General features: G+C 38.2%; 1 protein-coding gene across 2 annotated transcripts in view; it reads left to right on the top strand.

The window, feature by feature from the left end:
- The window catches only part of PDGFC (platelet derived growth factor C), a 219,850-nt gene that overhangs the window by 103,615 nt on the left and 89,039 nt on the right, over window positions 1-27,196 (top strand). For both annotated transcript variants that reach the window (XM_067737098.1, XM_067737099.1), the window contains exon 2: window positions 25,975-26,170. In XM_067737098.1, coding sequence (XP_067593199.1) covers window positions 25,975-26,170 — 196 coding nt within the window. The remainder of the gene's footprint in view (window positions 1-25,974; window positions 26,171-27,196) is intronic.

Raw genomic sequence — 27,196 nt, forward strand, 5'->3', positions numbered from 1 at the left:
TTTTTTGTTATTTATTCTTTAATTAGTTTTATTCCTTTAAAATATGCCATTTGATTATTGAGAACCAAAAAAGTGTAGATTTCTCAGGAAAACTATTTGAGAAGTAGACCCCAGCGTTATAGGACAGGCACAGGTGCGTAAGTTAAAAGCCTGCAATTGATACATCTTTGGTGACACCTTTATCTTTCTGTGGACACACACGATCAGGATTCCCATGTTCATTTACAATAATACTGAAGTGTTATTGCCTAGCCTATAACTTTTTAAAAAGTAACTTTTATTTAAGCTTGTGGCTAAAGTACTTAAGCAGTATATTCTCTTTAATAAATTTTCCTGGAGTGTGTCTTAACTCATTTTCACTTGAATTAAATATTTAAACGCGCTTTATATTAATCCATAAACAAACACCTAAATATATAGGTATTGAGCAAAAATGATTGAAAGTTTTAAAATAGAAGACAGTTGTAACAGATGAGTTCTCTTATGCGTGGCCCATTAAAAGGGTCAATTTCTTCATTCACTTTTTAAAAATTATTATACCTGCACCATTTCTTACCTTCAACCAAAAGCGTAAAACAAAAACTCAGAATGACACAGTAACTTCTTGTGTAGCCTTACTGGGTGCTTGTGATTGCTTGTTTGTTTCCATAATTTACAGTCTTTACCAGGAAAATAGTTTTAAATCTAATCCTTTTTAGGCCTTTTCGTCTATAAATTGCCTAGATTTGTTCCAGTTCCTTCCGTTTGTCTCTTTTCTTCGTGCTCCTGTTTGCAAGGAATTTCTTACACACTTCCCATCCTCAGCTGATTAAAACTCTCGCGTTGGCATCTCCCTAAGAGAATTTGCAGTTGCTCCTACAGACAGCGGTTTATTGGAAGGAATACTGAGCATTATGGCCTTTTCCGCCCCACGTTGGTTCTCTTTGCACCGTAGTCTCGACACAAAAAAGCTTCTGCCTGTGAAGCGTTATTCTGTTGACCTACAGGATTTTCCTCCACGTTGACTTTTAGTATTTTGAATCACTCAGCATTCAGTGTTTTCTATGATCTTTTCCCCTTTACTGTTTCCTTTGTCCAGTTTCTTCAAAGAAACTTTGCAACCATTTTATAAAGCATAGCTTTTGTTGTCATATAACTATAGCAAGATAGAATATACAAATCAATGGCATTAAAATTGGGCTAGACTTTGGAATACTGTGTGAACATGGACGGGTGAGGAAGTCATTTAGTTCCCCATAAGAAGTGGTTCTGTATTAAGGATTTCTTAATCTTCATGGTGTTTACCTATCAGGGGCATCGGGACTGAGCATTCTTTTGAAGCACTCATTCCATATTTCTCTTTTAAAACAATAAGTTTGTAATAAGCCTTGTGGAAACAACTTTGTAATATCTATTTATAGGTGAAGAGAATAAAAGCCATTTAAATACGGCAGGGATAACATCTTCTTCAAGAAGATTATGGGGAAGAGTGAGTTTCACAGAGACAGCGTACTGGAGAGGAAAGTTCTTAGAAGCAGGAGATAATTATGTGCTGTGCTCATCTTTTCACTCCATATTTAAGACAAAAACATTTCTTTAAGTTCACTTCAGCCTTGTGGCTTTATAACACTATGAAATTTGTCTGAAACACTGTAAACTTTTGTCCTAATGAAATTCCTTTGGATGAGATAAATGGGGAGAGGAAAAAGAAAATCCTATTAAGGTAAAATGAGAGAGAGAAAAAAGAAGACTCTTTAAAGTGTAATAAATGGGTAGAAAAAAGTGAAGGGAAGAAGAAATAGGAGGCCTGAGCTGGGGAAGTAAGTCAGTCATTTTTGTTTGTAGACTCTCCTGGTATGGCTCTGACTCCAGTCCTTTTGGTATCCTCTTAATGGATAACAGGATCACAAAACTACAGAACTGTTAAGACAAACAGTCTGACTATTGTATAGTTACATTTAAGGCATATTGTTAGATGAATATGAATTTATTAATTCAACAGATACATATTGTGCACTTCCTGTGGACCATGTATTACTCTAGTTGCTGGGAATGTAGCAATAAACAATCCAGACAGGATGCCAGCTTTCAAGGGACTCACCTTCTGGTAGGGAGAGCAGGGCAGTGAAGCAAATGCATGTCACATAAGATGATTTCAGATAAGTACTGAGGAAAAACCTGCACGCAGCGTGATGAAGAACCCATTGTAAATAGCGTGAAAGACTCCTATTCATGACAAGTACACAACTGCTGCCTTTCAGCTCGTGTGAAAGAAGGTGTGTGAGACCTTTGTGAAGATAATTGAGATTGTATGGAACTAGTAGCTGGAGAACTGTTAATGCTGTGCAGGTGGATTAAGTGAGACCGTGTCTCTTCTGGTGATGGGAGCCAGCCAAGCTTTAGGACACTTGGACAGCTGACAGTTTTGAGGGCTATATGCAGTGGTTACTTTCTCCGCTGTGCATCTGTTTTCATTCCCCACCCTTGGACTTGGCTTTGGGATGTTGTCACAAATCTGACGTTGGCATTTCCTAGCTGACAGGAGCACACTCCTCAGCAGTTTTATACTTGTTCCTTCCATTTTCAGTAGCTGTCTTTGGAGTTGTTCAAATCGTCTTAAAAAGAAAGGAATACGTAAACTGTAAATAAGTGAAGAGAGAAATACCATGCTTACTGGTGGGCGAATTTAACATTACAATTATGTAAAGTATCCTCCCATAATTTTATAAATTCAGCATAATTTCAATGAAATTCTTGTAGAATTTCATGGAACTTGATTAGCTAATCTGAAAACTGACGTAGAAATGTAAGGGGCCATGAGTAAGTAACCAAGGCATTGAAGCGTATTATAAAGACATAATCACCATGTGGTGTTTTTTGTGTAAGAATAGGCACATAGTACAATGAAAAAGAACAAAAAAACCAGAAATTCATTTATATACATACAGCAATTTGATTTGCGAGACAGAGAATACAGAAATGTTTAGAATATTGGCCATCCATATGGGGAAATAAGTGAAATTAAACATGATTCGTACCGTACACAAAAACCTTTTTTAAGAAACATTCAGGGGTGAAATATAAAAGAATATCCCTTTGACCTTATAAGCTATAGTTCCTTAAATAAGACGTGAAACACTCAAAATTGACTCCTAATATTAAACTTTTGTGTATACGTGTGTGAAAAAACCGTACCAACGTTTTAAAAAAAATCAGAAACAGCTTCCCTGTTCATTGTGTTCACTTAAAAATTCACTCTGATGAAACCAGACATGAATAGGCATATTTGGCGAAATGTGTTTACTTCCTAGTTTGTTCCTTAAGGAGGTATGGGATTATCAGTATTGATTTTAATATAGAAGATTTGTTTCACTTATAGGTATGTCCAAGTAGTACACGAATATGCTGTTACTCGCAGGTGGCAAAACTCTGGTCACAGAACAGGAAGAGCAAGGTTGCTGTCTGATCAGACTGAGTAATCCATACTGAAGACAGTTGCAGACACAACGGTAACCAGTATGTATGGAGCACTAAGCGTGTCCTAGGCCACGTTTTATTTTAAAATCATCTCAGTCATATTAAATTGGCCACGTAGTGTCATAAACAAAAGTTAAAGTAAAAAATAAGGAGATTTGGAGGCTAAGTGGCTGGTGAAATGGTGATTCCGTTTATAGACATTAGAAAAAAAAAAGTAGAAGAGGATCTAGACCTTATACATAAGTTTGGAGTAGGATACATTGATTTACAGGACTAGTCAGACACTTGGGAATGTGACTGTGACTTGGGAGAGAGTTCTGAGCTACTGCTCTAGATTCAAAGAGCATATGCTTGTGGAAGATGCGGACTTCAGTCCAAGAAGTAAGGTCGCCAAGGATTTGGGAACATAGAATACTGAGGACAAATTCTTGCAGAAGAAGGAACTCTAGGTAGAAGAGGATGCAGTTCTGCAGCATCTAAGATGTCTAAGGTAGGAAAGGAAGTAGGAAGAGGCGCCGGGTAGCACGATCAAATGAAGCAGTTAGAAGAGCAGTCGGTAACTGTCATATCGTCCCATTGGCGGACGGTAGCAAACTATTATAAAATCAGCCTCTGAAAATGTATGAAAAAATTGTAGGCTTCTGATTTTGGAGAGTTATTTTTATATATCCATTTTTTCCTTGGGTGATTTTTGTTCATTGTAAAACATTATTAAATGAATTCTTTAACAGATGCACTTACCTTTTCAAAGCTGGTGACAGATAATCCTTAAATAGCAGTGTTTCCACAGGAATCATTTTGAGAAAAGTTTGTTTTTGTAGTAATAAAATTTTATTTGACTTTAAAATGACCTGTGAAAGAATTAAGTTCCCAGCTCAAGAATTAGTTTTACGTTAGCTAAAAATATTCCGTCTGAACTTTCAAAATGCTCCTTTTTCTTTTTAATGACAGGTATGGCTGATAGTTGCATGACATTCATAGTATTTAATATCCTGCCTTTATTGCCACAAAATACTTATTCATGCAGTTTCTTCACATGACATTACTTTGTCAGCGAATCCCATGATTTGGTCTTTCGGGCTTGAATTTAACTTTCACATTTTTCTTTGACACTTCCATAGATTCTTAGCACTGCATCAGTTCTTTCATATTGGGGGTTTATGGTTTTAATTTTAAGAACTCTGTTTAAAATATTAAAACTAGCTATAATCACATGCTCGTGAACAGCAAGAGAGACACATCACTTAAAACAGGAACGCCCTGAGGTTATAGTGAGCATTTGTCAATTCTCTAAGCCTTCTCTAGGTGATTTACTGCTTTGCTTAAGGTCAGAGCCGGCTGTGGGACGCTTGGTGGCTAGGTTCGTTTGAACTGATTGGCACGTACACTTGGCCTTGGCCGTGATGTCCACGTAACGCTTCTGCCAACTTCCACCTGGACCTTCACCAGCCACCACTGTCTCCTGAAGCAAACGGAGACCTTAAGTGACAATGGAGACATAGGATATGCCTTTCAAAGTCACTTAGTTCAAGAGGTAGAAAGGTCACCTAGCATTGTTGCTTAGCGCTTTGTGCTTCAAGTAAGTGACACCCGAGTGTGGAGCAGTGAGCCCGGGCCCACCAGGCTGCAGCAGCCCGGCTCCTGTCTTACGCCCTGGACTCAGTGGACGGTCAATGAATATTTGTTGACCGCAACATTTAGGCATAGCTCTGAAGTCTAATTCTACTTAGAATATGTTCTGTCCATGATTTACTAAACATGTCAGCTTCATATGCATGCTAAGATATTTTATTCTTGACTAAAACATGAAATTTGGGGGTGAAGACATTTTTTAAATTATAATTGAACTGCTTTTTAGGACTTTTATTATATTGGACTGTTTATACCCTACTGCGTGCTATACTTCTTATGGAGTAGGAGAATATGAAGGATACGAAGGAGATCACAGTTACTGAAGTCTCTTCTCCCCCTCACTTACACTCGACAGGGACAAGTAGAGAATGATGATGATTCCGGAGCCTTGCATGAGCCTGAGTCCAATGCTGATTGAATTTGTACTCGCTGTGCACTGTTTTCCCGTACATTTTCTGTACCATGCTCACTAAAGAAAGAACCTACCTACTGTACATTTGTCAAGAAAAAACTGTTTTAGTTAATATTATTGAGTAAAATATTCAACTACCTACAGAGGACTTAAATATATACAGTACTGTTGTGTTTTGAAACTTTCTCTAATCTCCCTTATGAAATAGAAAGTCTGGTGAAAGATTTTAATTGCATTATAACACTTCTTTAAGAAGCAAAAAATAACAGCATATGCAATCTTTGTGATGACTGCTTTTCAGCCTGACTGAACGGGCTTTTGGGTTGTTAAAACCAAAAGTAGATGAAAATTTCTAATGCTGTCTTAAGTATCTTCTGAAAATGAATCGGTCACCAAAGAACTAGGATTGAATTAGATCTGCTTCATGCTATCTGACCCCCTGCATGGCTCAGGAGAACCACAGCCCATTTCAAAGTACGTGAACTCCTGTTACTACCCACCCTAAGGGTACAGTTACAGCTGCCCCAGAAGAAGGCAGCTTTGTTATCAATCCATGCCTGCAGGTGGGAGCATCTTCCCTGGGGGCAGGGGGGGCACATTGATAAATACCGTTTTTTTAATTCTCTGTGCTTATGATGTGTTGTTAGAAGTTAGAAATGCTCTCCTTGGTGGAGCAGTGGTACCAGAGTCTCCCTAACAGTATTTCTTCCTGGTTCAGTCTAGGAAGGTTGTATCTTTCTAAGGATTTGTCCATTTCTTCCAGGTTGTCCATTTTGGTGTATAGTTGCTTGTAGTAGTCTCTTATGATCCTTTGTATGTCTGTGGTGTCAGCTGTAACTTCTCCTTTTTCTTTTTTTTCTTTTTCATTTCTAATTTGATTGATCTGAGTCCTCTCCTTTTTTTCTTGATGGGTGTGGCTAAAAGTTTATCAATTTTGTTTATCTTCTCAGAGAACGAGCTTTGGGTTTCATTGATCTTTGCTGTTGTTTTCTTTGTATCTATGTCATTTATTTCTGCTCTGATCTTTATGATTTCTTTCCTTCTACTAACTCCCTAACAGTATTGCTGTAGGACAGTTCACGTGAGTGCCCGACAGTTACTTGTCCACAATTAGTGCTCAAACGTTGGTAATTGCTCTGTCCTTTGCACTTACAAACTATTATAGTAAACAATCCTTCTTGTTAAAAAAAACTATCTTATATTCTTTTATGTATACATTTCTTTTACATATATGTGTTCTTTTCCCAATTCTTTTCCATTAGAAGTTATTATAAGATATTGAGTATAGCTCCCTGTGCTATATAGTGGAACCTTGTTTATCTATTTTATACATAGTAGTGTGTGTGTGTTCCTCCCAAACTCCTAATTATCTCCCCCACTCCTTCACTATCCCCTCTGGTAACCATAATGTGTTTTCTGTCTGTGAGTCTACTTCTGTTTTTTGTATACATTTCTTGATAACAAATCTTTAAAATTTCTCCAAAAAAGAGAATATTTGAAGAATATCACTGAAAAGTGAATGTAAAGAATTCTTAGATTGTTCTAAATTACACATTTTAGATACATTTTTCCAGGAAATATTTTAAACACTTTTATACAGTTGCACTGGAAGTCTGAAATATTGTCATTATTTTTATGTAAAAAACATGCTACACCTACTATATGTGTATGTGTGTATATATGTATATATGTGTGTGTATGTATGTATACACATACGTATATATTTTATTTACTCCAAAACTCAAGTTAGTCTTTCAGAATAATTTTCTTTTTTAATCCCTGATTGCTGAACTGTTTACTTTTTTGCACTGATGCTGTTTTACCAAAATGGTTCTGTGTTCGTTTTGCTTTATAATGGACAAGTTATTTTTGAGCAAAGCCTTCTTAGCCTTGATTTCATAGATAAAAGGTGCATGGATAGTTTCTAGGGACTGGATGGATATTCTGAAATTATATGCTATTTTGTGAAAATTATGAGAGTCTGTATTTAGATATATAATTTTCTGGCTTGAACATTCATATCTTTCATCAGGTTCTCAAGACTTTCTCAAGCCACGGTTTAAAAGGATCAAAAAATAGCTCTTGTTATACTTGGTTCATCAGTTCAACATTCTTGAGGAATCCTAGTTTTATAATTGGAGCAATTATAAAGGAAGAGAGGATTATAGGCATTATTTAGCAAATTATATCAAGGCTTGTTTTCTGTCTCAACAACTTCCTACGTTATTATATTCTGTATAGACCAGCCTATATCATGCTCTTCGCCATAATGGTGCTATTGTATTATCCCACCATCCCATAATGCTCACAATCAGTTCTTAACATTACCTTTTATACCTCTCATCTGGCACAGGAAAATAAAAGCATAAAGCTAACTAAAACACGTTTTGATCTTGGAATCGTGTAAGAAAGGGAATTGTGAAGTGAAAATCTCAACTTTGTCCGTGTTTCGTATATACATGTTTCTAAAGTCTGACCAAGAGAGAATGGGGATTTTAGTTTTTAAAATAGGTACTTGACTTTTGATCTCAGAAAGGGAAAAAGAGTTTCTTCCCTGAATATGATGCTCTATGGATGAAATCTTACAGTTGCTTGAAGGTTTCTTTTAGAGATCTCAGAGATACAGTGAAGTAATTCCAAATGTGAATTTAGTATAACTCAATTCCATAGAAACAGCTTTGATGGCGTGGCAGTAGATAGCTGGCGTCTTTGCATATAATGTGAGGGATTTTGGTTGATTCTTCTAAAGGCCAGAGATCTTCAGGGAGCAGCAGTATGCCAGGAGTCTACCCACATGCCATCCTTTCTATCTGCTGAACTTCCTTTGTCAATGTGTTTGCAGCTGCAACATGGGCCTTTCCTGTCAACACATGTTTATTAAGTGTCTGTTTTGGGTGAGGTGTTATGTTATTTTGGTGGGGGGATACCTTAGGAAAAAAACAAACAATGAAAACAAAGCAAAACAAAAGCCTAAGCAAAATCCATGATCTTTTGGAGTTTGTTAATGAAATTACACACAGATACTTTAAAAATTGAATAATCAAGTAAGTAAATGATTATATGCGTGAGACAGCACTCACTGTGAAAGGTAAGCAGTTTTTACTTTTAGTATAACTTCATTTTTCTATAGTTTTTAACCTTAATTGAAGGAAAACATACACTGAAGAATTCATCACACAGATGTTCAGGGTGAAAGATTTCCTTATTTAGACACAAAACACCTGGATTGAAGGTTAATGCTGTCATTTGTCATTTATTTATTTTTATTTTTTGACTTAAATTTTATTTTATTTTGGGGTCCATAGTAAACTACACTGTCCATTTCCCTGAGTGAAAAATTAAGAGAATTAAGAGCTAAACTTTTAAAACCAGTTCAAGCACTATCTCTTTTTTCTTTTTAACATCTTTATTGGAGTATAATTGCTTTACAATGGTGTTAGTTTCTGCTGTATAACAAAGTGAATCAGCTATACGTATACATATATCCCTATATCTCCTCCCTCTTGCGTCTCCCTCCCACCCTCCCTATCCCACCCCCCTAGGTGGTCACAAAGCACCGAGCTGATCTCCCTGTGCTATGCGGCTGCTTCCCACTAGCTATCTATTTTACATTTGGTAGTGTATATATGTCCATGCCACTCTCTCACTTCGTCCCAGCTTACCCTTCCCCTTCCCCGTGTCCTCAAGTCCGTTCTCTAGTAAGTCTGCATCTTTATTCCCATCTTGTCCCTAGGTTCTTCATGACCATCTTTTTTTTCTTTTTTAGATTCCATATATACGTGTTAGCATACGGTATTTGTTTTTCTCTTTCTGACTTACTTCGCTCTGTATGACAGATTCTAGCTCCATCCACCTCACTACAAATAACTCAACGTCATTTCTTTTTATGGCTGAGTAATATTCCATTGTATATATGTGCCACATCTTCTTTATCCATTCATCGGTCGATGGACTAAAGTACCTTTTAAATGATCTTTTATCTTCTCCCAATTAATAAGGAATTTATCATTTGTTAAGGAGTACCAAACTCTGGAAGCTGTTTATAGTTAGAGGTAGAATTAATGTCAAACTTATTGGTCCAAGCACTGGAATGGAGCCAGAATCCAGCAAATCAGCAATAATTGGTAAAAATGTCTCCCGATTCCTTGGTAGTATTAGAAAGGCCTCACAAATAACTCGTTAGAAAGTGGTTAAACAGAGAAAGTTATTAGGATTGTGACTTTTGCTGTTTTGTTGTTTTAACTTACCTTGAAATAACGTACTGTGAAAGCAATAGATATTACCAAGTTTATGAAAACAAAAAGTGCTACTCGGTGTGCTGAGTTGACTAAAGATGCTAAGAGGAAAACATACACTTAAGAATTCATCACACAGATGTTCAGGGTGAAAGATTTCCTGATTTAAACACAAAAGACCTGGATTGAAGGTTAATGCTGTCATTTGTCATTAGGGTAACCGTGTGCCCAGGTTGTCTGGGGACCGTCCTGGTGTATATCTGTGGTCCTGACACAGTTAATAATACTGCCCTCTTTCAGGGTTAAAAATGTGTTGGTTTGGACAACAAATTATATGGCCAACTTACTGTGACGACCAACTCTATTTTTACAATAATAAAGTTTGCATAATACATTTGGTCTTTCAGGCTGTTGAGGTAGCTGGAAGAAACCTGTGTATAAGAAAACATTTTGTAATCTGAACCTGATTTATAAGAACTAGAAAGAGGTGTATAAATATTAGTGTATTCATTTGGGCAGAAAGACTACAGTGGCTTGTATACAGAGAGTGGTTTTATTTCAGTCAGTCATTCTCGAACAAATTTGGTATTACTCTTGTTTAAGGGGTTGTATAATGCCCTAGTTTCCCAGAATATGTTATGTTGAAATCGAGGCACAACCAGACAACGAAGAATATTGAAACCTAGATTTTACTTGTGAAGAGGAGAAGGTGTAGATTCAAGGTCCCTTTATCAGTAGGAAGGAGAAACTTAATTCTGCCTCAATCTGAGAAGCCATGAACTAAGCATCGTGTGGACCACAGAACCTTGGCAAGCAAGAGTCAGCTCACCCTTTGGAACTTTTAAAAATACAGTTTCTGGGACAAGATACTAGGGGATAGTTATTACTACTTCACAGGGTTGTTAAAAATATTAAAGAGATAATGGGTACGGAAACATCGGGTCCGTAACCTGCAATTTTGAGTAGCTGCTTGGTAAATACTAGTTGAGTAAACGCGCAGGATCTGGGAAGAATGGAGCGTCAAGGGAATATATCCTACAAAATAATGCTCTTTCTTTAATTTTTTTCTATGCCAGCCAAGACCTCTCCCTTCCGGATTGTTACGAATGACCATGAATACGAGTTCATTGACTGACTCAGATAACACTTTTTACAAACTTTGTGCGTCTTCTCAATCATTCAAACTATTTTGACTTCCAAAATCTGAAACTGCAGATTCTGAACCCCCTAGATTAGGATTTGAGGTCATCAAAAGACTCAATTTTACTATCTCCATCTACTGGCAGGGAGGAACTATCCCCAAGCATCTGGACTGGCATAGAAAAGAGGAGAGAGAACATTTGAAAGGTAAGCGGAACATACATTTTATTTACTCTCCATTTTAAACGTTTCTTATACACGCTTGACATCATCTCACGTGATTAAGGTTTACACAATGAACCCTGCTAAAGCAGAGAATTTCTTTAGGTGGGATCACATTCTTACCTGATTCTTCGACGTGAGCAAGTGTAGACTTGACTGTTTTCCTTTCATAGTGGGAGTCCTCACATCCTTGTGCTTCTAAACGTCTGGCCAGTTGTGCCGGTGCTTCAGGGCTGTTTTCATATTCCTAATAATCTGCAGACTGCAGCATGCTTACTGAAACATCTCTGTTCTCAGTTGTGTATTCTCTGATGTGTTCAAGGTAACGTCCCCTGGCATATTGCTTTGGCTGTTATGGTGTAGAGAGACTAGCAGCATGTTTCTCAAAGTGTAATTGATTATTCTGGTGTTTCTTAGAGTTCTTTTTCATCCTTCATTGATAATTAACTTTCTTTGGCAGAACTTACTGAATAAAAGGTTCTTGTTCATTCCTGAGTAAAAGTCTTAATACATTTTTTTATATCAGGGGCTTTTTCTTGGTATGTTGCTTCCCCATCGTAAATCTTTTGTTCCGGATGACTTTTAACAGGATTACAACATTGCAGTCAAATTTGAAAGTATGATGGCTGCTATAAAATAAATATTTTGACGGTTTGTGTGGCTCTGCAGGAATAGATCTCTGTAAATTTAAATCATGTGTTTTAAGTGATTAGTGTAGTTGTTCTTCAGGCTTCTGTTATGAATATCTTTCTTTAAAAAGCCTGATCTCTACTGGAAAATAAGAGTGATAGATAGCCACATGTCAAGGTAATTAGTATTACTACAGTTGCTGTAATTAAATTAAGTACAATTTGTACTTTTTCTCCCGCCAGTTTTCTCCTGCTTCCCCTCACTCCCTGGGCATGTGTTTCCGTAACTTTGTTCCATTTCTTTGGACAATTGTTTGATTTCTTTCAGAAGAGGGATGGATGGATTTATAGGAAACATGGGTGGAGAGTTTTCAGCATCAAAATCAGGGTTCATGGGCAAGAATTTTCAAGGAAATGCTCTGTTGAGACAGGTCTGTTCCCTTGCTGGGAGGTCACGAATGCAGCTGGTCCATCTGCTGGCTGGAGATTACAGTCACGTAAACAGTGCAAATACCACGCAGAAGGATTCTTAATCTTCTTGTGGCATCTGACACCGTCCAGTCTGACAGACGTATCCTCAGAATCTTCCCTGAGATCAGAAGCTAGGGGAGTAGGTATTTTTGAATAACGTTGAAGGAACCAGTGATAAGGAGTGTCCGAGAGTCATCCCTCCTCACAAACGAAACTTCCAGTGGACTCTGTAAAGTTCAGTTCAGTTCCTGCGTTGAAGTCGTGTTCAAAATTCAAAATATGTCTCTCCGTGACTCTGTTCCATCCTGTGTCTCAGCTCCTCTTTTTAGACGGCTCGTCTCTGGATCTTTGGTTTGATTTTAAAACTATTGTCATAGAACTAGCTGTTGCGGAAGAACTCTGCTAACGGTTATATTCAGGCCAATTATTCGACATCTTCAGTTTGTGCTTATTTTCTCCCTTATAATAGCCCAACTAGATGATAAAATAACATACGCTGAGATGAAATAGCTTGGCATGATTTGGTATCTCCTGGTCATTATTAAAAAATGCCCTTGCTTTGAGAAATAAAATTTAAGTAATCTATTCCCCCACCAAAATTATGTGTTTTATTGATATTATTCATTTGCGACTTCCACTTCTTTTAAAAGTCTCACAGTTGTGTTTTATACACATTCTAACATCACTTTACGGTTGAGGACAGTTGTTGGTTTTGGAGGGTGGGGTAGGGAGGTGATGTTTTCTAGCAGGGCAGAATGGTTAGAATATTCATGAGCATAGGTCTGCTTGACCGTGGCCTGTGAAGGGCAATCACGTCCAGTGTAGCTGCTCTTCTCTTATTCCTGCTATCTTGATGTGGAATTACCACTGAAACCAAAGATCCTGCTGCAGATGTAACTTGTAAACCTCAAATGTTGCTTACGGAAAGAGATGCAAACCCAAACGCTCTCCATCATTGAGAGTGTTTAATTAACAACATTTAAAACATAAGATGGGAGGACACGATTTGCATAGAAGTGACCAAATTTATTATTTTTCCTATCTTTGGATGTTACTCATAAGAAACTCATAGGCTCATTACCTATAAATTATATGCATTCATCTTTAATGATAAATATAGCTAGAAGCAGCAAAGTCTCATTCTTCAACACTGATGATGGTTGAATATATTAAGGCTGAAACAGGTTCCTATTTTATTGTTTCTTAGAAATCATTTATTTTGCCTAATTCAGAGTTTAACATAAGAGAGAATTTTAAACATACTTTAAAAATTCACTTAAGTCATATACGAATGGCCTTATTTAACGAGTAAGTTTGTACTGATTACTGTTTCATGATTATTTTCCTTGATGCATTTTTTTGTTTGTTTGTTTTTGTTTTTGTGGTACGCGGGCCCCTCACTGTTGTGGCCTCTCCCATTGCGGGGCACAGGCTCCGGACGCGCAGGCTCAGCAGCCATGGCTCACGGGCCCAGCCGCTCCGCGGCATGTGGGATCTTCCCAGACTGGGGCACGAACCCGTGTCCCCTGCATCGGCAGGCGGACTCTTAACCACTGCGCCACCAGGGAAGCCCTCCTTGATGCATTTTAAACATCTTCCCATCAAAACGTCACTACCGTACTAGACATTGTGTGTTCACAAAGAAATAGGTCACTGCTTTCCACATTTGAAATTGCTGGTAAATTCCATCTGAATGGTGTAAATTATACGTCCAGTGCAGATACAATACACGGACAGATCCTGAGTCTCCAAATGGACTAGGTTCTTTATTGGACATAGCTTTTCTTAAATAAGCGTATTTGTTTTCTTAGAGGTTAAGTAATACGAATTTGTGCTTAATCATGTGTCATAATATTTCACGTAAATACGTTTCGCTGCTTAAAATATTTCAGAGCTCCTGGTATTTAATGTAAACTTTCTACACTGAATAATAGTTTTAATTCAACAGGAGAGCCAATTAAATATTGAAAAAATGAAATCAATAGTGAATCTTTAAAGTGAACGTTTCTTTTATTCATTTGTCTCTGTTCTATATTCTGGTTTTAGCCGCCTTGTGGTATGTAAAATAGTGCACCATTTCATGCAGAATAAAAACTAATAGCATTGCTCCAACATGTTTCTGTGTAATGGTGTGTGTAATGTGTGTGTATACAATTACATTCGTTACTAATTGGTGTGCAGTAAAGGCTTTAAGGAGATTCTGTGTTTATATACTTGGCGATTTATCCTGCAGCGTAAGAGGTAAGAAGATTATTGCCAGTATGTCTCCCATAATTGAGCCTTCACTGAAAATGTTATGTCATACCCCATTGTATAAAACCCAAATAGGTTATTTTTACCGCTACCTTAAGGCTAAAATACCATGCTGTCAAATCATTACCATTTCTATATCTCGTGCCTCAATAGCAGAAGAACTTTATAGATCTTACTTGCCGTGTCCTTTGTAACGTTAATCCAGATATTTTCAAGCATGAACAGGGAACACCAGTAATAATCATGCCAGGATAATGGGCCTGAACCACGGCCCATTTTGATTTTGGTCGCATGCGTAAAAATCTTAACTGTAACTCGAATAATAGTAAAAGTGATTTGTTTAGTCATGTACCCGAGAAGCCCAGAGATGGGCTGAATTTACTGCGTGGTTTGAGCTGGGATCTGGTTCCACTTTGCTGTACTGCTGTGTGTCTGTCTACTTCTGTGCATTGACTTTTCCATCAGACTGGATTCTGATGTGACAGCTTATTGGCTACAGCAGCTCTGGACCTTACTTCTGTGCCCAACACGGTCTAATCCCCAACTGTTGAGGGGAAAAAAAAAAAAGCCATTGGATTCACTCTGGCCCCTTAGAGCCATCCATGCAATGAGGGAAATGGACTCATGTTGATTTTCCAGGCATATTTCTGGGTAGAGTCAACCAGGGCTGCTTCACAGCGCTGGTGGGCAGGGGGAGGGATGCTATGCAGATGCTCGTGTATAAACTTTCCCTCATTGCTTTTGGAAGATTTGCTATGAACTTCTGAACATGGGCGCTCGTTTCTTACCGTTGCTCATATAGGTAGGTAGGAGGCCTATGGCTGAATTCTTTTACTTCTTTTTAGATACAAAAGAATTCAAACCTCTTTTTAAAGATAGTGCCAAGTCAAAGAAATGGCATAATTTCTACAAAGTTATCCTCTTTCCTCCTTCTGCAATCAGCCTGTAGAAGGGAATCAGAAATTTGCATCACTGCCGAAAAATTACTGCTTCTTGCGTCATCAGTTTGATCTTTGTGAAATTGGATTCCGTATACATATTGACCAATTTTGCATTATCTTCCATAGCAATCTTCTATTTACTAACATCAGAAAAACTGGATACCTGATAATAAATTTTCTTTCTCGCTGTGTTTGAATTAGGTCGAATATGATGGACAAAGTTTCTCCTTCACATACATACTGATTTGTAATTATCAAGGTGGTTAGTTTATACGAGCATCGTTTCATATGAACTTTAAAACAGTCTCTGATTATCTCTAGTTCATAAAAAAAAAACCTTGATATCAAGTGTCTTGCCTAAAATAACAGATTTTTAAAAATTAATTCATTACTCTATTTTTGGCTGCATTGGGTCTTCGGTGTGGCTCGCGGGCTCTAGAGCGTAGGCTCAGTAGTTGTGGTGCACAGGCTTAGTTGCTCTGCGGCATGTGGGATCTTCCCAGACCAGGGCTCGAACCCGCGTCCCCTGCATTGGCAGGCAGATTCTTAACCACTGTGCCACAAGGGAAGTCACAAAATAACAGATTTTTATTGTCAACTGATTCACAGTTCAGAGTTAAGATAAAACAATGACAATAATTGTGGCATTCTCAGTGTGGTAAAATTATAAAACACGTTTTATTTTAAAATGAGTTAGTATGTTAAGAAAATGGCGGGGACTTCCGGGAAGATGGCGGAAGAGTAAGACGCGGAGATCACGTTCCTCCCCACAGATACACCAGAAATACATCTACGCATGGAACAACTCCTACAGAGCATCTACTGAACGCTGGCAGAAGACCTCAGACCTCCCAAAAGGCAAGAAACCCCCCACGTACCTGGGTAGGACAAAAGAAAAAACTAAACAGAGACAAAAGGATAGGGACGGGTCCTGCACCAGCGGGAGAGAGCTGTGAAGGAGGAAAAGTGTCCACACACTAGGAAGCCCCTTCGCGGGTGGAGGCTTCGGGAGGCGGAGTGGGGGAGCTTGGGAGCCGCGGAGGAGAGCACAGCAACAGGGGTGCGGAGGACAAAGCGGAGAGATTCCAGTGCAGAGGATCGGGCCGACCGGAACTCGCCAGCCGAGAGGCTTGTCTGCTCGCCCGCCGGGGCGGGCGGGACTGGGAGCTGAGGCTCCGGCTTTTGTCGGAGCGCCGGGAGAGGACTGAGGTTGGCGGCGTGAACACAGCCTGCAGGGCGTTAGTGCACCGCGGCTGGCCGGGAGAGAGTCCGGGGAGAAGTCTGGAACTGCCGAAGAGGCAAGAGACTTTTACGTCCCTCTTTGTTTCCTGGTGCACGAGGAGAGGGAATTAAGAACGCTGCTTGAGAGAGCTCCAGGGACGGGCGCGAGCCGTGGCTAAAAGTGCGGAGCCCAGAGACAGACATGAGACGCTAGGGCCGCTGCTGCCGCCACCGGGAGGCCTGTGTGCGAACACAGGTCACTAGCCACACGCCCTTCCGGGGAGCCTGTGCAGCCCGCCACTGCCAGGGTCCCGGGATCCAGGGACAACTCCCCCGGGAGAACGCACAGGCGCGCCTCAGGCTGCAACGTCTCGCCGGCCTCTGCCGCCGCAGGCCCGCCCCACACTCCGTGCCCCTCCCTACCCCCGGGCCTGAGTGAGCCAGAGCCTCCGAATCAGTGGCTCCTTTAACCCCGTCCTGTCTGAGCAAAGAACAGACGCCCTCCGGCGACCTACACGCACAGGCGGGGCTAAATCCAAAGCTGAGCCCCTGGGAGCTGTGAGAACAAAGAAGAGAAAGGGAAATCTCTCCCAGCAGCATCAGAAGCAGCGGATTAAAGCTCCACAATCAACTTGATATACCCTGCATCTGTGGAATACCTGAATAGACAACCAATCATCCCAAATTAAGGAGCCGTGTGGATGAAAGGCTCTTGGTGCTGCAGCCAGGAGTCAGTGCTGTGCCTCTGAGGTGGGAGAGCCAACTTCAGGACACTGATCCACAAGAGACCTCCCAGCTGCACATAATATCAAACAGCAAAAATTTCCGAGAGATCTCCATCTCAACGCCAGCACCCAGCTTCACTCAACGACCAGCAAGCTACAGTGCTGGACATCCTATGCCAAACAACTAGCAAGACAGGAACACAACCCCACCCATTAGCAGAGAGGCTGCCCAAAATCATAATAAGTCTACAGACACCCCAAAACACACCACCAGACGTGGACCTGCCCACCAGAAAGACAAGATCTAGCCTCATCCACCAGAACACAGGCACTAGTACCCTCCACCAGGAAGCCTACACAACCCACTGAACCAACCTTAGCCACTGGGGACAGACACAAAAAACAACAGGAACTACGAACCTTCAGCCTGCAAAAAAGGAGACCCCAAACACAGTAAGATAAGCAAAATGAAAAGACAGAAAAACACACCGCAGATGAAGGAGCAAGATAAAAACCCATCAGACCTAACAAATGAAGAGGAAATAGGCAGTCTACCTGAAAAAGAATTCAAAATAATGATAGTAAGGTTGATCCGAAATCTTGGAGATAGAATGGACAATAGAATGGACAAAATGCAAGAATCAGTTAACAAGGACCTAGAAGAACTAAAGATGAAACAAGCAACGATGAACAACACAATAAATGAAATTAAAAGTACTCTAGATGGGATCAATAGCAGAATAACTGAGGCAGAAGAACGGATAAGTGACCTGGAAGATAAAATAGTGGAAATAACTACTGCAGAGCAGAATAAAGAAAAAAGAATGAAAAGAACTGAGGACAGTCTCAGAGACCTCTGGGACAACATTAAACGTACCAACATTCGAATTATAGGGGTTCCAGAAGAAGAAGAGAAAAAGAAAGGGACTGAGAAAATATTTGAAGAGATTATAGTTGAAAACTTCCCTAATATGGGAAAGGAAATAGTTAATCAAGTCCAGGAAGCACAGAGAGTCCCATACAGGATAAATCCAAGGAGAAATACGCCAAGACACATATTAATTAAACTGTCAAAAATTAAATACAAAGAAAACATATTAAAAGCAGCAAGGGAAAAACAACAAATAACACACAAGGGAATCCCCATAAGGTTAACAGCTGATCTTTCAGCGGAAACTCTGCAAGCCAGAAGGGAGTGGCAGGACATATTGAAAGTGTTGAAGGAGAAAAACCTGCAACCAAGATTACTCTACCCAGCAAGGATCTCATTCAGATTTGATGGAGAAATTAAAACCTTTAGAGACAAGCAAAAGCTGAGAGAGTTCAGCACCACCAAACCAGCTCTACAACAACTGCTAAAGGAACTTCTCTAGGCAAGAAACACAAAAGAAGGAAAAGACCTACAATAACAAACCCAAAACAATTAAGAAAATGGGAATGGGAACACACATATCGATAATTACCTTAAATGTAAATGGACTAAATGCTCCCACCAAAAGACACAGATTGGCTGAATGGATACAAAAACAAGACCCATATATTTGCTGTCTACAAGAGACCCGTATGCTAACACATATATATGGAATTTAAGAAAAAAAAAAATGTCATGAAAAACCTAGGGGTGAAACAGGAATAAAGACACAGACTTACTAGAGAATGGACTTGAGGCTATGGGGAGGGGGAAGGGTAAACGGTGACAAAGCAATAAAGAGGCATGGACATGTATACACTACCAAACGTAAGGTAGATAGCTAGTGGGAAGCAGCCGCATAGCACAGGGAGATCAGCTCGGTGCTTTGTGACCGCCTGGAGGGGTGGGATAGGGAGGGTGGGAGGGAGGGTGACGCAAGCGGGAAGAGATATCGGAACATATGTATATATATAACTGATTCATTTTGTTGTGAAGCTGAAACTAACATACCATTGTAAAGCAATTATGCTCCAATAAAGATGTTTAAAAAAAAAAAAAAAAAGAAAATGGCAAATCTCAGTAATGAGTAATCTGTCACCTTCAGCTGAAACATATATGTAGGTTATAATAGATGAACTTGGAGTAAATATGAATTAAGGGACTTTAATTGGGGAGGAATGTACATTGTAAAAGCTTCTTATTCTCATATGTATTGTCTCTGGAAACTTATGAATGAAGGATGGAATGTTGAAACTGTTTTATTGCCAAGTTCCAAGATATCAGGTTTCTTTATACTAACAATATGTACTATGTGGTACCATGTGCCAGGCATAGAGCTAGATATTGGTTACAGACTTCAAAATCAGTTTTGCCTAGAAGATTTTCTACCTCACTAGAAGTTCAGAGTGTGGCAGAAAAGACAGAAACGTCAGCCTACGCGTGATGATTAAAGTATGCCGTCCTACATAGAGAACAGACTTGTGGTTGCCAAGGGAGAGGGGGTGGGAGAGGGATGGATTGGGAGTTTGGGATTAGCAGATGAAAATTATTATATAGGAAGGATAAACAACAGGGTCCTACTGTATAGCACAGGGAACTATATCCAATCTCCTGGAGTTAAACCATAATGGAAAAGAATATAAGAAAGAATGTATATATCTGTATAACTGAATCACTTTGCTGCACAGCAGAAATTAACACAACGTTGCAAATCAACTATACTTCAATAAAATACATTTTTAAAAATGCAGCCCTAAAGGAATGCACAAAGGGAATTAAGGATTACATTCCATAAAAGGTGACATCTGAAGTGGGTTTTGATAATTGAATATGTATTTACTAGAATACCTAGTCTAGGAATGATACTAAATTACAGTCCTAGAAGTTGTCACATTAAGAGGACAAGGCTTTGTCTTGTTCTGATGTCCCAAGCCCTTGGTACAGTGCACGAAACATAATAGGTTCTCAATATATGATTTTTGACTGTTCATTCCCTTGAGGCATAAAATGATTATCTCCTGGAATAAATTCAAGAACTTCAATTGGGCATATTTTAAATAATTGCATTTGTTTTTATGGCTTACTTAATATAGCAATCTTTTATTTTTCCTTAGTGAACATTTTTTTTGCAATTTGTAAACAGTTTGAGGTAGACGACACTAACTTTTTTTGATTGTCTGTTTTATTTTGCTGTTGTTTTAAAGTATGGGAAACAGTAGATGGAGCCAATAAGAAAACAAAAATTTGAGCCTCAGTTTTTTTGTGTTATTGTATTAAGTATTATTGTACTTTTGTACAACAGTCAGAATTTAAAATAGTAAGCATGAAAACAAGGTACTTCTATATAGTTTGGAATTTATGGAGAGAGATTTGCTTGCGCTGTGGAGTTCAAGTATACGTTCTCTCTACAGAATCAAGTAAGATTAGGTGAGATTACTCTGGATTTTCTAGGCAAAAAGTGCCAATTTATGGAACCAGTGAAACTAGCAACAAATACATATATATGTGTTTGTATGTGTGCATGTATATATATGTTAAACGATTTTAACTAACTTTTGTTAAAAGTGAAATTTGCTAATTAAGAGTTAATGAGATTGAAAATGGAAATAGCCGTATAAAAAACTAGCAAGATTGAGATAAAGAAGGATTATCACAGGCAAAAAAAAAAACATAGTGAGCAGACCAAAGCACAAGTGAGACCAGTGCGCGTGTGTATGCATCAAGGAAGGATCTGGAAATAGGTGCACCTGACTATTACAGAAATACCTTTTCTAACACAATTTGAAGATAACATATATTTGGAAGTAAACGCATCAAAAATCTCACAAGACACCTGTGAAATCTACCAGTTTATGGGGACACATCCCTACGCCCTCCCTATGTGAACAGGAACCAGGATTCTTCAGAACTTAAAGCTAAACCAAAACTGGAGGCCTTTCTTTTTACCTCATTCTTAATCCTCCAGGTCTTTTCTGCTATTGCCAACTTAAAGCATTAGCATGGAGAAGGACGGATGGTTTCTCTTTCTTTAGGAAGTATATCTTGTCCACAGACTTTTTTTTTTTTTAATGTTTATTTATGTATTTATTTTGGTGCTCCGGGTCTTGGTTGTGGCATGCATGTAGGATCTGGTTCCCTGACCAGGGATGGAACCTAGGCCCCCTGCATTGGGAGCGTGGAGTCTTGCCCACTGGTCCACCAGGGAACTCCCTACAGAACTTCTTTTTTGATGTTATCTTTTTAAATAATACAGATTTTCAAGCATTAAATTTTTTTTTTTTTTCTTTTCATGATTCTCTTACTCCTTCCCTCTTTCGTTCTTAATAAATATACTTTTTTTTTTTTTTTTTGCGGTACGCGGGCCTCTCACTGTTGTGGCCTCTCCCACTGTGGAGCACAGGCTCCGGACGTGCAGGCCCAGTGGCCATGGCTCACGGGCCCAGCCGCTCTGCGACATGTGGGATCTTCCCGGACCGGGGCACGAACCCGTGTCCCCTGCATCTGCAGGCGGACTCCCAACAACTGCGCCACCAGGGAAGCCCAATAAATATACTTTTAAAGGGGCTAACAGTCTGAAATGCATGGCAAATATTATGAAATTGCTTTGGTTTTACTGTTAACTTATTGAGTACATACAGATGTGTAATGATTCTTCATAACTGAATTGTATGTGAACATATTTAGTCAACAATTTTAGAGTCTTCACATTATTAATCTCCCTTCTTTTCCTTTTCTATTGTTAGTTTTCAATACTCTGACCTCAAGGAGGGTTGGGTAGGATAATATGAAATGGTGTTAATTTTAATTTTTAAAATTTAGTGTTTATGTATATATTTTCACTCTTCATGCTGTCTTATCTGGATGAACAAGACTTATCTGGAAGAGCAAGACTTATTCCTGTTGAGGATGCATTGCAAGGAGTATGTTGTAAACACGTTAATGATTGCTGACAAACATTTGTTTCATTTCTTTGGTACTTCCGTTGAGTGTACTGTCCATTGTTTAGGAAAAGCAAACGTTCAATAAAGTAGTCACAAAATAGGTACTTGTCTCATCCCTAAAACCCTAGTAGAGTTCTGTGTTTGGAAAGACGGTTTTTTAAGCAGCTGAGCTACGAATGCAAAGTCTTATTTTGGTAGCTCCTACTCTTTGTTGCTTCTTTTTTTTCCTTTTCGATTATAGGCCTTGTTGTTTGAGATTTACATGTAACGTTGACAGTCATGTGCAAATCATATGTATTTGGTGGCAAACCTCACTGCGTTCTGAGATGATTTTGGGGCAGCAGCAATTTAACTTAAAAGGAAATTTACAATTCTTTTACCACAAATAAGGCCTAGATTTGCAACCTTTAAATTATGCTTAATTATAGTTTAATGGAATTGTGGACTATAAAGGAAAAAATAAAGATGTAAACACAATCTAAGTATATACGTTTTAGCCATGTGCTTTTTTGACTGAAGATATAAAAATAGAACTCAGATCTTTTAGTAGCCGTGTAGTTTACGCATATGAAAGCATAAACACTGTTACGTTTGTAAACAGTGCTGTGGCTGATATAAGGCACTCTTGTTTTTTTTTTTCTTTTTTGAGACAGAGTGGGGCAAATAATATATTTTAATAAATTTGATTGGAAAAAATTAATTCATTAAAAGAAAAATTAGCTGCCAGAATGAGAAGGACTCTTGATATAAGCTACTGCTGTAAAACACCTCTGACATATGCAGGCTATTGTATTAAAAGTTAGATAGTGGGGAAATAATCTCATTTTTTAAAGAAATCTTTGAAAACAGACAATGTATTAACTTAATTTTAATAGTAGATTATAATCATTTTCTTTAAAAACTTGTCAGTATAGAGGAGAATTCATCTAACTTGATAGATCCTTCTGTGTCCTTATGAGATCTACTGGTGCTAAATTATGTGCACAGGAGAGGTATTGATTATTTGATATATGTTAATATAACCTATGGCCATATCGAACATTAGCCCCCAATGAGAGGGAACGTGCTTTTGCACAAGTGATAATTATAAATAATAATTATTTAATTTAAACATCCTATGGCGCTTAAGGCATATTTACTAATATGATGATATTCCCCATTATATGCACTGTATATATTCAAAGGAAATTATGTTTGTCTTTATCTTGTCTTAGGCAGTATAAAATCATACTTAACAGACTCATTGTTGAAACAGCTGAGTTTAAGAGAATGAAAAAGCTGCTTTAAAAGTATTTGGGGTGTTTTAACAATAAAACAGGTATTCTTTAACCCGAATCATATTCTCACTAATAAATAACCCTTGACATTGTCTTTTGAATTCAAGAAGTATCTTAGAGCATATTCTTAAGTTGCATTTTATCAGTGTGAAGTATGTATTTTGAGTCACATAAATACTACATGAAAAGTTGCTACAATTACTCTAAGTGCCGTTGAAGAACGAAGGGCAAAAAGACATACTTGCAAATCAAATAGCTTTGCGCACAGCAGAAGGTATATTAATTGTCTACTTTTAGGTAAGAAATCACCACGAACCCGCAGTTTTATACACCTTGTTTGCTCTCAGCTCTGGAGCTCAGAAATCCAGGCCTGGGAGACTGGGCTTTTGCTCCAAGTTTTTACAAGACTAAAATCAAGGTATGAGCGAGATTCGATTCCTTTCTGGAGGCTGGTGAAGAGTCTGCCTCCGATTCATCGAGGTCTCTTGAGGTTTCAGGATGAAGCCCCCTCTTTCTCGGTACCTCTCAGCCGCCCACATCCTGGGCACACAACCTGCTCCCTTTCCAAGGCCACCACACAGAATTTTCCCCATTGAGTGTCTTTCACACTTGGAATTTCTAAGATCAGGAAGGGCCAGCGTCTGTTAAGGGCTCACCCTATTAGGTTAGGCTTCTCCTATAATCTAACTTTGGGTTAACTCAGAGTTAACTGACCTGATCCTGGGAGTAATACCCCATCCTTGTCACAGCTTCCACCCACTCAAGGCAGAGGCTCCTGACGCATGAGGGACATCGGGGGTCGCCTCAGAGTCTGCCTTCCAGAGCGGGAAGCAGGGTCATTGGTGTAAAATCATGGAGAGAGCACGTGGAGTTGAAATACTTAGCAGGCAAACTTGGCATGGAGGAGTCCATTGGTCAAAAAGGAATTAGGATTCACAGATCCGTACTACTGTCTATAAAACAAATAACCAACAGGGACCCACTGTAGAGCACAGGGAACTGTACTCAGTGTCTTGTAATGACCTATAATGGAAGAGAATCTGAAAAAAGTAGATACATATGTCTGTATCACTGAATCACTTTGCTGTACACCTGAAACTAACACAATACTGTAAATCAGGTATGTTTCAATTAAAAAAAGGGAAGTAGGGTATGGGAGTGAAAGAATTGAAGAGGAAAAGGCAGAAAACCATAATAGAAAGAAAAAATAAGAGAAGAAAAATGTAGTTTAGTATAAAATGTCAATGATTTAATAGTCCTTAGACAACTCTGTATTGCAGTTTGATGGGATGTACCTAAAAGGAGTCAATAAAATGAGAATTTTTTCATATTTCTGAAAGTAACTATGCATATATTGAGATTGGATGTTGGGAAATGGGCAAATAAAGGAAAAATGGTGCTTATAAAGTAATGATATTCTTCTCTCTGTATGATACTGCAAATACAAAGTTCAGTCTTATGAAGCATATCTCTAAATCATGAAAACTAATGAGGTATTGGTACAGTATAATATTGTTGTCTTGATGTTATGAGTATACCAAAGTTGAACAAAAAACGTGTTGGGTGTTGTGCCATGCACATTACTTCATGTGTTCAAGGTGCAGTTTAAGACTTTTAAATTGTTTTAGAAATTGAATAAAAGAGTCTTTAAAAGGTTTGTTTTTTTGTTTTTGTTTTTGTTTTTTTTTTACTGGAATTTAGCAAACAATGGATTGGATTTTCATGGCCTGAAAAAGTGTAACTGTCTTACTTCTTAGATTTTCTTCGTGTAGGTAAACAGCTGCTCCTTTTCCAAATACCAATTATTTGTTTCCTCTCATTATGAACTCTCAGTTGGGTGGATATAAGAACACTTTTGTCTCTACGCTGCTGTGTGTAAAATAGATAAACAACTGGGACCTACTGTATAGCACAGGAAACTATACTCAGTATCTTGTAGTGACCTATAATGGAAAAGAATCTGAAAAAAATATCTATATATAAATGAATCATGTTGCTGTACACCTGAAACACTGTAAGTCAACTATGCTTCAATAAAAAAAGAACACTTTTGTCTCAACAAATTGTTTCAATTTGCCCCTCCCCTCATGTCTCCCCCAACAATCTAAGCAAAAGAAAAAGATATTAATAACAATGTATGTTGGCGTTTCACCGTGTGAAAGATTGCCATGCCTAATAAACTTGGAAGCGATTTTATACTGTATTCTCCTCTTAGAAATTTAAAATTCATGTTAGCCTTTTAAAGTCACTGAGAAGTCCTGCAACATTTCTTATAATTTCATATCTTCATAGATCGCTGTTAGTTCCCTTACAACAAGAAATTGATACCATTGCTTTGACCTCATTTCGTTTTTCGAGGTCATTTAAGGGTTGAAATCATTTAGTAATTACAGTTCATGGGAAACTTTGGGCTTGTATTGGTTACCTTTTTTCAGAAATTATTTTGAAACCTGTAATTTTTGAAATGTCTGTTCTAAGTGTGTGTCTATGCTTATGTTTTTACTTTCAGGAGTACAAGATCCCCAGCATGAGAGAATTATTACTGTGTCTACTAATGGAAGTATTCACAGCCCGAGGTTTCCTCATACTTATCCAAGAAATATGGTCTTGGTATGGAGATTAGTAGCAGTAGAGGAAAATGTATGGATACAGCTCACATTTGATGAGAGATTTGGGCTTGAAGACCCAGAAGATGACATATGCAAGTAAGTGATCATACTTGAAATTCCAACAGTGTAACAACTGTTACAGTCTTTCAAGTTGCTTCATTTTGAGGCTGTGATTTTAAATGGCATCTTTTGTTCTCTTATGTTTTTCTGATGATCCAAGAAATTTACAACCTTATTTAAGCTCTGTTTCTATCTACATCTGATAGTAATTTGAGGTAATGTATGGTAAAAAAAATTACATATAGAGTAAAACAATTTATAAAATAAGGAATAGAGAATCAAAAGCCAAGTAAAGGAATGAAGTTTGTGCCAGAGTTACCACGAGTGCCAAAACTTTTACATTTGAGCTTCCTTATAGCCAAATCAATAAGATAAATAGTAAGCTATAAAAAGAAAGAGCAGTGTCCATGCATACGTTTTATCCATACTATCCAGTATCCATAGATACACAAATAGATACATACATACACCCAGAACTAAGAAATTTGAATATTTCATTACAAGGAAGAAGTCCAGTTCTGAAAGCAGAATTAAACATTTAGGCTAACATTATAGTTGGCCAGGTAGAAATTTATCATAATTCTCCTAGAAGCTTTCATGAACCAGAGTCAGCTGGAGTATTTCACCCACGCAAAAGACCACCTACCGTATGTCATACAAATATTAGTCTTTAAATCCTATGTGAATATACTTGTCAGGGTTGGGTGGTCTCAGGGAAGATTTTTCACTTCAATGGCATTTGTATATCATGAAAATATTTCACTTGAGCTTCTTTGTGGGGTTCTTTATTTTCCCTTTGATATACAAGTTAAAAGAGAATTTTCTCTTTATGGTATATTTCAGATAAATATTTCAATACAGATAAGATAAACTTTATACTTGCTGTCATCACAATTTGTATCTTTAACATTTATATATAGTTACATTTTTTCTTTCAAGTTCTTTTTTCTGTGCCTATGCGTTTCAGGTTATTTTTTCCCTTACATCTCTAATTTTAGGCTTTGAGAAGGATAAGTTATTCTAGCTATTTTTAGAGATGGTGTTATTCAACCCTTCATTTTA

The sequence above is a fragment of the Pseudorca crassidens genome, chromosome 4, assembly GCF_039906515.1.
Source record: "Pseudorca crassidens isolate mPseCra1 chromosome 4, mPseCra1.hap1, whole genome shotgun sequence".
NCBI lineage: Eukaryota > Metazoa > Chordata > Mammalia > Artiodactyla > Delphinidae > Pseudorca > Pseudorca crassidens.